Raw genomic sequence first — 12,876 nt, forward strand, 5'->3', positions numbered from 1 at the left:
TTACACATAACCACATCTAAGATTGACTAACAATAGTCAGAAAAAGAAAAGTCTTCAATGTTTCATTGCACAACAACTATAAAAAAGATTCCGATTCTTGTGATGCTGTAATGGTAATTATAGGCACACTTGGGGCCCTTTTGTACCAACTCAGTATTGCTGAAATGCAGCAGTCTTAAGTATTGTTGCTAATCATGTCCATGCACCTCTCTTCTGATGGTTGCTTTCAGTAGCATGACTCTCCTTGTCTCCTTCTCAAACATGACAGTGAATTCACTGCACTCAAATGGCGTCCACAGTCACCAGATCTCAATCTAATAGAGCGCGTTTGGGATGTGTTGGAACAGGAGAACAAATCTGCAGGATCTGCGTGATGCTATCATGCCAGTACTACTCAGCAGCTTGTAAAAAGGCCACCACAGCAGGTAATTCTACATATTTGATTTGGTAGATTTTTTGTTTTCTCCTGCGATCAAACCAGTAATCTCTTATTTATTGAAAATGTAAACCATCATTTCAACATGAACCAAAATCTCACAGAAATGTTTCCAGAACTTTATTGAATTCATGCCACAGAGAATTAGGGCAGTGCTGAAGGCAAAAGGAGGTAGAATATAAATGAAAATACTCCAGCTGGTGTACTCTGAAGATATGTATTAATAAAACTGATGTTCTTTTGTCTGTAAGTATGTATCATCTTGGATGTTGCCTTTCTTTAGTTGATATTGTACACTGATTAATCTTCCTGTATTTTTTTTATCTTTAACTTTATTCCCAAAAGTTTTATACTCTGCATGATTGTCATTGTATAAACTTACAGCATAATTCTAGTAATAAATATTTATTCTATCAGTTTATGTTTTGAACTGGTATTTTAATAGTCAAACATGTTGCAGTTGTATTTCTAATTATTTTCTGTTAGCTGAATGTGACTGAGAGTTAGCTAACATCTGGATATGGCCAACAATTTTGTCTTGAACTCTATTGATTTGTGCTCTTAATAACTTCTGAAGTTAGATGGATGCTGTTTCAGATTATGATTGTCATATTGACTATCCTGCAGATGCTAATGGCTGTTTAGTGTTGCACACATGTGCATAATGTCCATTAGTAGTCCTCTGAGTCATTTCATATGTGTGTGTATATGAGAATGTGGAGATGCTGCTAATATACTTGATAAACATAAAAATCAAGCATGTTCCCATTTAACGTGGACCCGAATGCAACATACCGTATGTGAAAATTGGGGTGTCATTAAACATTACGCAACACTTGTGAATCCTGAGCCTGCTGCTGGTTTCACATTACACTTCAAGAATGGTAAGAAGCTGTAAACCAAATAAATCACTACACACACACCGGTAGCATTGGCATATGTGTTTATTTTGATGAAGTGTCAGAACGCCATTAAATATAATAAACAACTTTCCAAATTTCAAGTTGAGAACATGCACTTTGGTGTGTTAACATGAATAAATCTGCTCGCAAACATTGCAATGATGATATCCAGTATCAGAGCAGTATCTGTTTGCACAGAGTCATCTCAGTCCATCAGAGTAGTAAAGTATCAAATAAAACCATGCACTGAACTATTTGTGGCTCGAGGTGCCGAAATTCTGCCTCACAACAATCAGCCCAGCGGATAGTTTTACTTCTATATGACATAGAGAAAGTTGTGCCATCTGCACTGAAATGCACAGCAGTAACATACACTTTATAATGATAAAATAGTGGAATGTGTTTATCTATAGAGCTTGTATTTTAAGCAAAGCTTTGTGATAAAATGCAGCTCATGTGAAGCATTCTGCAAGAATGAGACCAGTTTGGCTTTCTTTCTTAAGTGGGTCTGAGCCCCGAGGAAGTCGGTACACCTCCCTAAGAGGATCACTTTCCCTGGATTACAAACAACAGAGGAAACGTTCAACATCAATCCCACATCCGGTCTCTGTACATGCTACAAGCCGTCATGTTGTAACACACAGTGAGTTTGCAGTAACCATTCAATAAATCCTGTGGCTCAGACGCTTGTTATGATCAATATTTGTTGACAGCACATCGAGGCGGGGGAGGGATTGTTTTATAGAACACTGACAGGTAACAGTTATTCACTCACATGTATTTAATAAATCAAAATTTCACCCTCGGCACTTTGGCTGTATTGAATTAATTCAGATTGTAAACGCAAACTTAAAAAAAATGCTGAATAAATACCAATTTGCACAGAGATCATGCCACACAAAGATACATAGCACATACAGTAACAAGGCAATCCAACATACTGCAGGTGATGGTCGAGTCCACCTCTGTAGCATGCTGTATATTAAAATGTAGGTCCAAAAAAAACAACAACAAAAAAAAAAGGCAGACAAAATACTTATTATGCATAATATTAATGGAAATAAACACTACTATTACATAAAATGATACAAGTTGGAAATATTTGAGGTTATTTACACATTTAGGACATTTTCTTTCTTTGGGCTTACTTGATTGTTATAATAATGAAGCAGTAATATTTTTCAATAAAGGTGGTGGCAAAGCTTTTAAGTCATCATATTACCTCCAGCTTTCCATGTACTCTTAAAACTCATGTCACTTTTTTAAATATAGGAAATTAGCAGGCATGTGTAAAACACACAGTGGAGCAATTCTGCAAAAATGGTACAAGGCACAATGTTAAAGCTGTCAGACCGACAATGTGACTGCGGAGCTGCCGGCTGCAGGCACATGAAATTGGAGTGAAAAGCGCAATGCTTTCTAGCTATAACCAACCTAAATGCAACATAGCAGTTGCAAAACACACAAATTCTTTATTTTAATTCTGGGCTTGTACACGGCCACGTCTATCTTTCCCTCTCCAGCTGCTCCACTGTGTTTTTACTTCCTTGCAACAGTTTCAGACAGCTTTTTCAGTCTCTTCTTCAGCTCCAGGGGGAATTTCTCATAGCACTTCTTACACACCGGCTTCATGTCAAACTCCACAAACTTGTTCCTGTGGGAGAGAGAGAGAAACAGCTGTATTTCAGAAGACTGGTCAGTGATCAGTAGAGGATATTGTCTCCAGGTGAGAGGACCTATTTGCTATTTTGTAACATATGATTTGTGTAGCATCACTGTAATGATCTCATTCCTTCAGAAGCCCATTTCTGACAAGTCTCAGAGATTACTTTTAAAATCCAATTTTTGAATACATTTTAATTCCATCATTAAAACTCTGACTCCTGCAAAAATTGGACGTAGCAACGTCTGAATTTTGAATGTTATTTTTCAGACCTTTATTTCAAAACCCCAAATCCTGGACAAAGATGCACACCTCCCCATGTGTGTTTCTGGTAGGGTGCTGCAATTAATCATATTTTTATCTTTAAGACAATACACAAGAAGAAGACAACTGTCTTAACTTAAGACTTAAATTTGGATACTGATACTGGTATACGGGGATTCTAAAAATCACATTATACTCTGCATTCAAAGTATCATGTCACATTTGACTTCTGACCTAATATTTACATTTCACATCTGCCTTTCTTTCAACTTGACCTCATCTTTTCCCACCCTTCATAACAAAAACTGACACCCTACAAGGCTGAGACATGATCAAGATGACAGAAACACGCATCCCTCTTTTAATAATTGCAGTCTCAACTTTAAATGAAGTCATTCTGATCATTGTTTTTCAAGCAGTCCTAATTTATGTCTGTTTAATGCTGGGATTCATGGGCATTCTTAATGCCATTTGATGAATAACAATTCCTGAATGAACAGAATCTTGGCTGTGTTTTCCTTGACAGAAATCAATGTGTGTGCTGACACAGAGTTACAAGAAAATATTTACAGAGATGTCGAAGGTCTTTGGGTGCCTTCTGATTGTGTTCACTTCTACTAACTTGGCCAGCTCCCTAACCAATTTCCGCCAGCTGCCCCTGAACAGCCTTCCCTCCCAAAGTAGATAATCGCTGTATGGAGTGGCGCACGTGTCATAACTGTTAGGACCTCGGAATTTCAACAGCTGATGCCAGAAAGCTGCCGGAAATGATTACGGCTTTGCGCCTTACATCAGACAGACTGGGAGACCCATGAAACAAAGCTTTCCCTTCAACCTGTGATTGATCTGATTTTCCTGTTTGCACAGCAGAGTTTACAAGAGTACCGGCTTAAATCCTTACTAGCATTTCCGACTAGGAAAAGAACATTTTGCTGAAATGTTCCCGGTCTTACGTCACTCAGATCTACTCAGTCATCTACAATTCTCTGCTCGTATTTTTGTTTCATGCCTTGGAAGCCAACTGAACTCAGTGTATCAGTGATCTAAGGGTTAAAAGTGGCATGGAAAGTAGGAAAAAACTGAAACAGATAGCAAGGAAGACAAAAACTGACCAAAGGAAAAATCAGCTGAAGTAAGGAGAGAGCAGAAAGAGAGGGATCACAGACACATGGGTATCAATTTCTTCTTCTTCTCTTTTGAGTCACGTTCTCGCTTGGCCAGCCGACGTTTCATGTCATCAGGGAGGCGCTCATAGCAGTGTTTGCACACCGGCTTCAGATCCACCTCCACAAACTTATCCCTGATAGAGCAGGGAGGAAGCAGAGATGGAAATGTGAAAGAGGAGGAAGACATGAGGAGGGGCAGAGAGAGAAGATGAAGGGAAAGGAATGAAGGAGAGGGAAGGGGGAAAGTGGGACAAGACAGGAGGACGATGAAAGGAAGGTGAGGTGAAGAAATAAGCCATCAGAGACACAGCATAAGAGAAAGGTAAGAAAAAACAGTTTGGTAGCAGCAGCAAACAGTCTCATATGGAGGATAGTGAAAAGAAACGTGACAGACTACACAGAGAAACCGTCAAACATATCACATGTGAAAGTCTACAGAGAGCCTTCAGAGATTCATAATTCAGCTTGAATTGTCTTCAAAACTTACTTCAGGGTGAGCTTGGTGTTGCAAGTAGAGCAGGCAAAACAGTTGACACACCACGCCTTGTTAAGAGCAGACACCACTGGGAAAAAAGCAGAAGGAGCAGCCACATGAGGCAGATTGTAGACTTATAGTTTAAATTAAACTAATGTTGGTGTGAAGTTCAGGCTACAAATAATTCTCAAGGCAAACCATGAGAAGAAATCAAGTTAAATTCAATATAATAAAGAAGCAGTAAAAGTAAAAAAAAACAAAACAATGCTGATGTAAACAGCCATTATACATTATATTTATTAAAATTAACTTCCTCACCATCGCCTTCAATGACACGATTGCAGTGGTAGCAAACATCTCCAAACAGCTGCATGTGATGAGGAGAGAGAAACAAAAGGTTAACAATGCACTGGTACATCTTATCAGTTTTTATTGAGGCTCACATGACACACAGTACTGTGCTCAGAAGGCACAGAAACAAGCGCAGGCTACAAGGCATTTGGAGTGAAAAAGAAAAAAGATCCATTAAAGCTTTCGAACACTAGGTGGAGTTGTTACATTGACAATCATCTTTGAGATCCACTGAAGTGAACACTGATGTAACGTGTCTCATATAGATGTATGAGAAAGACTAGCTTTAAGGCTCCTTTACGAAGAAAAAAAAAATCTCCTGATTAATTTTCGGAAAGCCTGCTTTCCTGATTGCTCCCCACCAAATCAGTGCCTATAATAGCAAACTCCTTACGATCATGGAAGTCTGTGCCGAGCTCATTAGTAGAAAAAAAACATCAGAAACTGAGAAACCTGAGCTTTTTGCTTGGCTCGCTTCTACATGCGTTTATCTCATTGAGATTTTAGTCAATAATGATTTAGATGATAAAGAGATAAAGTCCACCAAAAAATGTAAGCATTTTGATATAATATTATAGATCTATGATCATGATCATGCTAATTGCATTGGGACAAGAGAAATATCTCTTTCAATGTTACACATATCTACCTGTGCAAGTGGTTTAGACTCACTGGACAAAAACTAATACGTGTATATCTGGAACAGATCCATAATGCTTACATACACTTATGGTCACTTTATTAGGTACACCTTTGTTAGTACCTGGTTGAACCTCCTTTTGGAAACTTAACTGCCTTAATTCTTCATGGCAAAAATTCAACAAAGTGCTGTAATAATTCCTCAAAGATTTTGGTGCATATCGACATGATAGTATTACACAAATGCTGCAGATTTGTCAGCTGCACATCCATGATCTTCCACCATGTCCCAAAGGTGCTCTATTGGATTTAGCTCTGGTGACTGAAGGCTATTTGAGCACAGTGAACTCGTCATGTTGAAGAAACCTGTTTGAGATGATCTGAACTTTGCGACATGGTCTGTTATCCTACTGGAAGCTGCCATCAGTAGATGGGTACACTGTGGTCATAAAGTGATGGGCATGGTCAGGAACAATACTGAAGTAGGTGTTTTAATGATTCTCAAATGACACCAGGAGCCTGAGCTGTTAGTACAGGGCAAGATGGGGCGATGCTTTCATGTCAGCTACACCAATTTGTTGATCAGGTGTACCCAATAAAGTGTCCAGTAAGCATATGAAAGAAAAAAATTGTCCATTTCGATGTTCGACTGCAAATTTTCACGTTTTCATCTTTATTTTATACTTCAGCAGCTGTGGACGAACACACAGTTCCAGTTCACTGCTAATGTAAACTCTGTTACTGATACTGACGGAGTCATGCATACCATAAACTAAGACAGAGAAATGCGAGTTTCACAACAGGCTAAACATAACAGCATGTTTCAATTTCTATTTTGGTGTTCCACATTAATATTTCGAGTACCAGTGTGTGTTACCTGGTTGTAGTGCGTTTCGCAGTAGGCCAGGCCCTTGCGTTCGTAGTGACGGTGTCCCAGGAAAGGTTTCTCACACTTAGCACACACAAAATGCTGCAAGCAAACCCAAGCCAGGCACACATGGTTAGCACAGCCATCAGTCAGTACAGTACCCCACACTCAGACTGTGTTAAAGGTAGCAGCACAGTCCGGCTTAGATATTATCAGAACATAAATAGATCAGTTGTTTCAAAGGTTTTGTTACTGCATCCATACAGAGAGTTGAGAAGTCAGAATACTGACCTCTAGAGGATATTGGGAAAATATAACATTTTTATGATGGTAATGAATAAAAATCATATCTCAGCTACGAGATATAACATATTTTTGATTAATGTGAGGGCATGGATTTTTTAAATAGCTGATTTTGGTGAATAGTTTTACGATCCACTTTTTAAATGCTAACATTCATTTACAAAATAAATACTATATATACAGCCACTATCTTTTTCTGGTAGCACATATAAACTCTCAGACAGAGCTCTAGATGTCACAGGACAATAAAGCTCTCTAGATACCCTTAAATGTTAAGTCAGGAAAAGCACCTCGTTTGAAATTAAGGTGGAAGTATGATTAGGCCCCAAGAAAAAAGTTTGCCAAGATATCCACTTTTTAGTTGAAAGACTGATTAGAAAACTTTTATACTTGTGTAACCCCTTGTATGGAGGCCGGGTGACTGTAGCCAGGCAGGGAGGCGGGGCGGTAACCAACGTAAGGCCGGTGCTTAATCCCCTCACCATATCAAAGTGTCTCTCACAATAGGCACGACCGCCTCGCTCATAAAACGGGTGACCCTGAAACGGGCGCTCGCACACAGTGCACACATGATGCTACATGTGGAGGAGGGAAGACAGGAAAATATGCAAGGAAATATGTAAGAATAGAGATGTAAATAGGAAAAATAAAGCCAATAAACGTAACTGTGGAGGTAAAAAATATGGATAAAAGTATGGCACATTTTTCACTAGGATAAAATATAGATAATAGAAAGCAATCATTTTCTTTTCTCTATGAAATCCAGCTGAGAATTACTGTGTTTGTTCTAAATACAGAAAAGGAAAATAACCAAAGAATACATCATTTAGATTTAAAATAGATCCACATACAATCTGACGAATCATACTAAATAAATGAACACACTGAAATATTACCTCCTTCAAGGTGACTCTATTTTCAGTGAATAAATTGAGCCAAGTTAATGTAACTAAAGCTGTTTTCATATGCTTTTCGGTTGTTTTATTATCACACCTCCACATGCCACTGCTTGCCCATTGCATTAACCACACGGCCTTCAATGGGTCTCCTACAGGCTCCACAGATCGGGACACCCATCTTGTCGTGGCAGGGTAGACAGTAGAGCTCCCCCTTCAGCTCCCTTGCATCAGCTGTCAGCTCCTTACTGAAAAGGTAAAAAACCCACAATAAACAATCCCAGTACATTTTACTGTAATTGAAGAGATTTATTTAGCTGTCATTTACGTACACAACACAATAGTGCATATGTGAATATGATCAGATAGCTTCACACAGCTGCAATAACACAACCTGTCCAGCAGAGAGCAATAATACGCCTTTCTGAAAATGCTCCTTGTTTAACAATTGTTTCAAACATGTTTGACGGTGATTTTCTTTTTAATAGAAAGTCTCTGTTTACCCGCAGTTGTTGCAGTTGAAGTGATCAGGGTGGTAGGGGTCGTTCTTGAAAAGCAGAGGCTGCTCCTCAATAATGGCGTGGCACTTCTGGCAGATGTACTTGCCGAGGCCCCGAGCTTTCTCTCTGTTGTGACATGGGCGGCACAGATGCCTGGTGGGACAGCAAGGGGGAGAGAAATATAGAAAGACAGAATACTTGTTTAGATGATTTATCACCTAATTATGAGTTTTGTAGATCTTTCCACATCTGGTTTTGTCTTCTGTGATTCAAGTGAATCAAACAGATACCGGTACAAGTATCCTCCATAAATCCTTCTCACAGGAGTTAGATGTGTCCATGACATGTTTTTATACATTAACTGAGGCTAACAGTGAAAATTAGGTTGGGACTTCCTCATATGTAGAACTTTTAACTACTTGAAATATTTTGGCTTAAACAAAGGTGCTGCCTGTGCAGAGCTTGCAAGACGCAGAACAAATGATGCTTGCTCATTGGTGTGAAAACCACCACACATTTATTTTGGTTGGACAATAGATTGACTATTTATTACGAGGCTAGCAAAGTTAAAACTGTTTAATATGTTCCAGCTGTGCCAGATATTTTGGTTTTCACATTCAGCGCTGTCGGAAGGTGTTGGGAAAAATTCAGGGCTGTTTTACATCTATGAGCTTTGGTGTAAGATTTCAGAGCTGAGCCAAGACAATATAAAAGTCAGGGGAGAGTAAGACAGGCTCTATATAAAGTAGAGATGGCACGATACCACTTTTTTATGTCCGATACCGATACCGATATCATAAATTTGGATATCTGCCGATACCGATTTGAATCCGATATAGCGTTTTTTAATCAACAAAACTGTTTTTTTTTTTTTTAAATATCTTGCTGCATTTTGTATAAGTTCATACTCAAGTTTAAAACAACAACTACACTAAAGCTATTCTGTTATACCTGTATGCAAAAAAAAACATTTCATAGTTCAGCAATACTGATCAATCTAATAAACTTAAGTACTTAGCGTAAATATTAAGCAACCTAACTAATAGGGTTCCAACTCCCAGCAACAACAAAAATAAAAAAATAAAAAAATAGGGAACCACCCCTCACGCTCCACCTCATGATGCTTAATCAACGTAATCAACCTTAATTTGATGCAGTGTGAAAAAAAATGCACAGAAATCAATTATTTTTCAAGAAATATTAAATAGATTCAACATCTTTCTTCAACAAAATTGCAGACTGCACAGATGGTACCTCCCCAAAGGAAAAAGTACTATAGCTTACTAGGGTATATATATTAGACTTAATAGTCACTATATACAGTAATTGACTTCTATTCATTTTACATCAAATTAAAACTTTGGGTGTCAGATAATTATTTATTAAAAGCTCGACATTTTAAATGAGAATAAGAAAGAAAAGTATGTCTTTGTGCCCCCTTTTCCCTGTTAATGCCCTATCGGCCCCCCTGGCTAAACTTTGCTAGATCCGCCCCTGCACAGTTACCAGCCGTCAGCTACGTAGAAAAAGATCCTCGAGTAGAAAGTAATATTAAATAAATTCTAACAACAGCTGATCAAGCTTAAACGTGCTGCTGTTGTTTATCCACTCTTTTCCTCTTTCTGGTGCAAAGTGGGCCAAAAACAAACAAGAGAGACGGACTCGTGACAGAAAAGCCGATCAGCTGATCATTAAGCAGTTTCATGATTGAAGTAGCAGCAAGAAGAGGCAGTCGCTCCATATATCGCTTGTTAAGCTTAACGCAGGAATGCTTTACAAACATTCAGAGATGGACTTACACACTTGCTTTACTTCTCTCGGGGATAACTTTGTCGGAGATGAAATGCCGGGTTGCTAGCGAAGCTCCACATGCTATCCAGACCACCAACAGGTCCTGCATGCCACAGCCGCTCTATCACATGATGCATACTGCTCCGACGTGCTAACGTTCTGAGGTGAGTTACGGGTGTTGCAAGTTTTGTGAGGTGCTTTCATGATATTTAATGGATTGGATTACATTTTTTATTTTTCTCCGATATCCGATCCAGTAATTTAGGTCAGTATCGGACCGATACCGATACGTAATATCGGATCGGTCCATCTCTAATATAAAGTACCTGATAAAAAGCATTACAGAAAAAAAAAACTGTAGCTTTCTATAGCTGTTAAAAGACATCATTTAAAAAGAATCCCAACCGAAACTGTGGTGAGTTGATGTAGATGACTGACCTTCCAGCATTCTTAACAAATCCAACATCTGCGAGCACAGCCTGGCAGATATCACAGCAGAAACAGTCTGGATGCCAACTGTTGTTCATTGCCTTGATCACACGGCCAATAATGAACTCACCTGGGAGAAAAAAAAATACGTTTAAATAGGTGTGTTCATGATAATGCAAACGTTACGCAGACATTAATTATGTCAAGAGAAACAAAGTCCACATCCTCCCTTTGAAACAAATGTAGCAGGTAAAAAAAGATGGATTTAATTAATTCCCTGTACTCACCACACTGGTGGCAGCAAGGTGCAAACAGCATCTGGAAGTCATGCTCACAGTACTTCCTGCCTTCAAACTGTCAACAGATCACATAAATAGATTAGAACAGTCATAACACTGACAAACAATATCATTAAAAAAAAGCTCAAATAGCTAAAATATACACAAACTTCTAATTATTATACTGTGTGAACCACTGACTGTAAATAAAAGGTGGATGTAGCCTTGAAGTTCTTTGTAGTGGCCAGCAGGGGGCGATTCTGGTTTAAAAAAAAGAGATCGGACTGTATTGGGGTTTCTTACATGACATCATCTGCAGATTGCTTGAGAGACGTCTGCCGTTGCTGGTTGCTGGGTCTTCAACTAAACTAAAGTGTTGCACTAAAAACCTCCTAGTGATTGCCACGGCCACTGTTAGTACTTTATTGTTATCTGGACAAACTATACCTGCTAACTTCCAGCCAAGCAGCAGTACAACGAATCGATGATTTTGAGGGCAAACTGTTTGCATTTCTGGTTTGTGTTGCCCTTTCCACAGTTTTACTACTGGAGAGTAGCTGTTAAATGTTTGTAGACAAGTCCATCACTTCTATTCAAAATACAACTGGAGCAACATGCTATACCTCAAAAAAATCAGTTTGGAGGTTTTTGCCATTTTGCCTTAGTGACTTCCATGTGGCTTCCAGGGGTTCACTAACCGGTCTGTAAGTTTTAGACATTATTTACCCAGCAAAAGCCATAAACCTCAAGCATCCACTTGCAACCACATGCATCACTAGTTTCAAGTGTTCAGCACAGCGTGATGTTTATTTGGTTATTTAAGGTGCCAGTTAGAGTGAAATTTAACAAAAAAGTACATATTTTGATTGACAAGTTGCTACCTTATGAGTGCACAGTGTCATTGTTTCTCAGTTGGAGAAAACTGAAATGCATAAATTGACTTCACGCACCACTGGGTAATCTCTCGTCCCACTGTCTGGGTGTAACAGCAGTGTCATGACCGAGCTTTCTAAAGGTTAATCTGGATGAGTGACTGCCACAGTTTATATTTTATTATATCATGAATGTGACACTTACAGGCTACAATCCAGTAACAGGGGTGTCGGAAAAATGGACCGTCTAATGACGAAAAATGATAGTTCCTTTGAACGATTAAAGGATATGCAGGAAAAGAAAGTGGGTTTGGGGGTGGGGGTCAAATAACAGAAGGGGTGTTTCAATCAGTTCGGCAGGGGGAATTAAACCCACACTGTTGTAACCCAGTTTTAGAACATAAAAAGAATAAACAGGCTTTTGTACATATTTCTTTGTATACATTTAACTGTATTTAAACTTTATATATTAAGTCTTCCCTTTAAAACAAGAGTTTTATTATCATTCTTATCAAGAGGGTTTTCTTTTAAATCTACATTTTACAGGTAATATGTATCAACTGACACAGCAGTGATGAGCAAAAGCTGACAAAATGACAAGAAGTACAGCACAATCATCAAGGATGCACAAGTTGTGAGGCTGATATTGATACTTCAAAAGCAAAACAAAAAACTCATTACCAGCCATTCCAGTATTTACTGTCACACAATGTGGCAGCTAATCTTTATCTGAGTATTTATAGGAGCATGTAGCATGAGGAATGACATCTAACATCCTTGGCTTTGATGTTTATTTACTGATCAGAGCTAACAGGTTCTCTGGAGCCGGTAAAACATCTGGCCCTGTGTCAAGTATGCAAACGGTTTACTGGAAGAGAGCTTCTAATAATCCAATAATCCTTTAAGGTTGTGCTCACCCTTCTTTATTTACTTTAACTGGACAGTTCCCTCACACTAAACATTGATCTAACTATATAAAGAAGGCCAATTTATTGTTAAGCTGCATTGTAAGCTTTGTTAGGCAATGAAGCATATCTGCTATA

At 38.6% G+C, this 12,876-nt stretch overlaps 1 protein-coding gene across 8 annotated transcripts in view; it reads right to left on the reverse strand.

Annotated features, from left to right (window-relative positions):
- Positions 1-1,362: 1,362 nt before the first annotated feature.
- The window catches only part of lims2 (LIM and senescent cell antigen-like domains 2), a 35,297-nt gene continuing 23,783 nt past the window's right edge, over positions 1,363-12,876 (reverse strand). For 7 of the 8 annotated variants that reach the window (XM_082508634.1, XM_082508636.1, XM_082508633.1 and 4 more), the window contains exons 3-10: positions 10,971-11,037; positions 10,693-10,813; positions 8,467-8,616; positions 8,061-8,211; positions 6,774-6,866; positions 5,225-5,273; positions 4,919-4,994; positions 1,363-2,992 (exon numbers count right to left, since the gene is read on the reverse strand). In XM_082508634.1, the coding sequence (XP_082364760.1) occupies positions 2,878-2,992; positions 4,919-4,994; positions 5,225-5,273; positions 6,774-6,866; positions 8,061-8,211; positions 8,467-8,616; positions 10,693-10,813; positions 10,971-11,037 (822 nt within the window). In that variant the 3' untranslated portion in view covers positions 1,363-2,877. Of the gene's footprint in view, positions 2,993-3,014; positions 4,566-4,918; positions 4,995-5,224; positions 5,274-6,773; positions 6,867-8,060; positions 8,212-8,466; positions 8,617-10,692; positions 10,814-10,970; positions 11,038-12,876 lie in introns of those variants that run through there. The other variant, XM_082508639.1, reaches the window with a different exon arrangement.

The sequence above is a fragment of the Aulonocara stuartgranti genome, assembly GCF_965226115.1.
Source record: "Aulonocara stuartgranti genome assembly, chromosome: 16".
Classification (NCBI taxonomy): Eukaryota; Metazoa; Chordata; class Actinopteri; order Cichliformes; family Cichlidae; genus Aulonocara; species Aulonocara stuartgranti.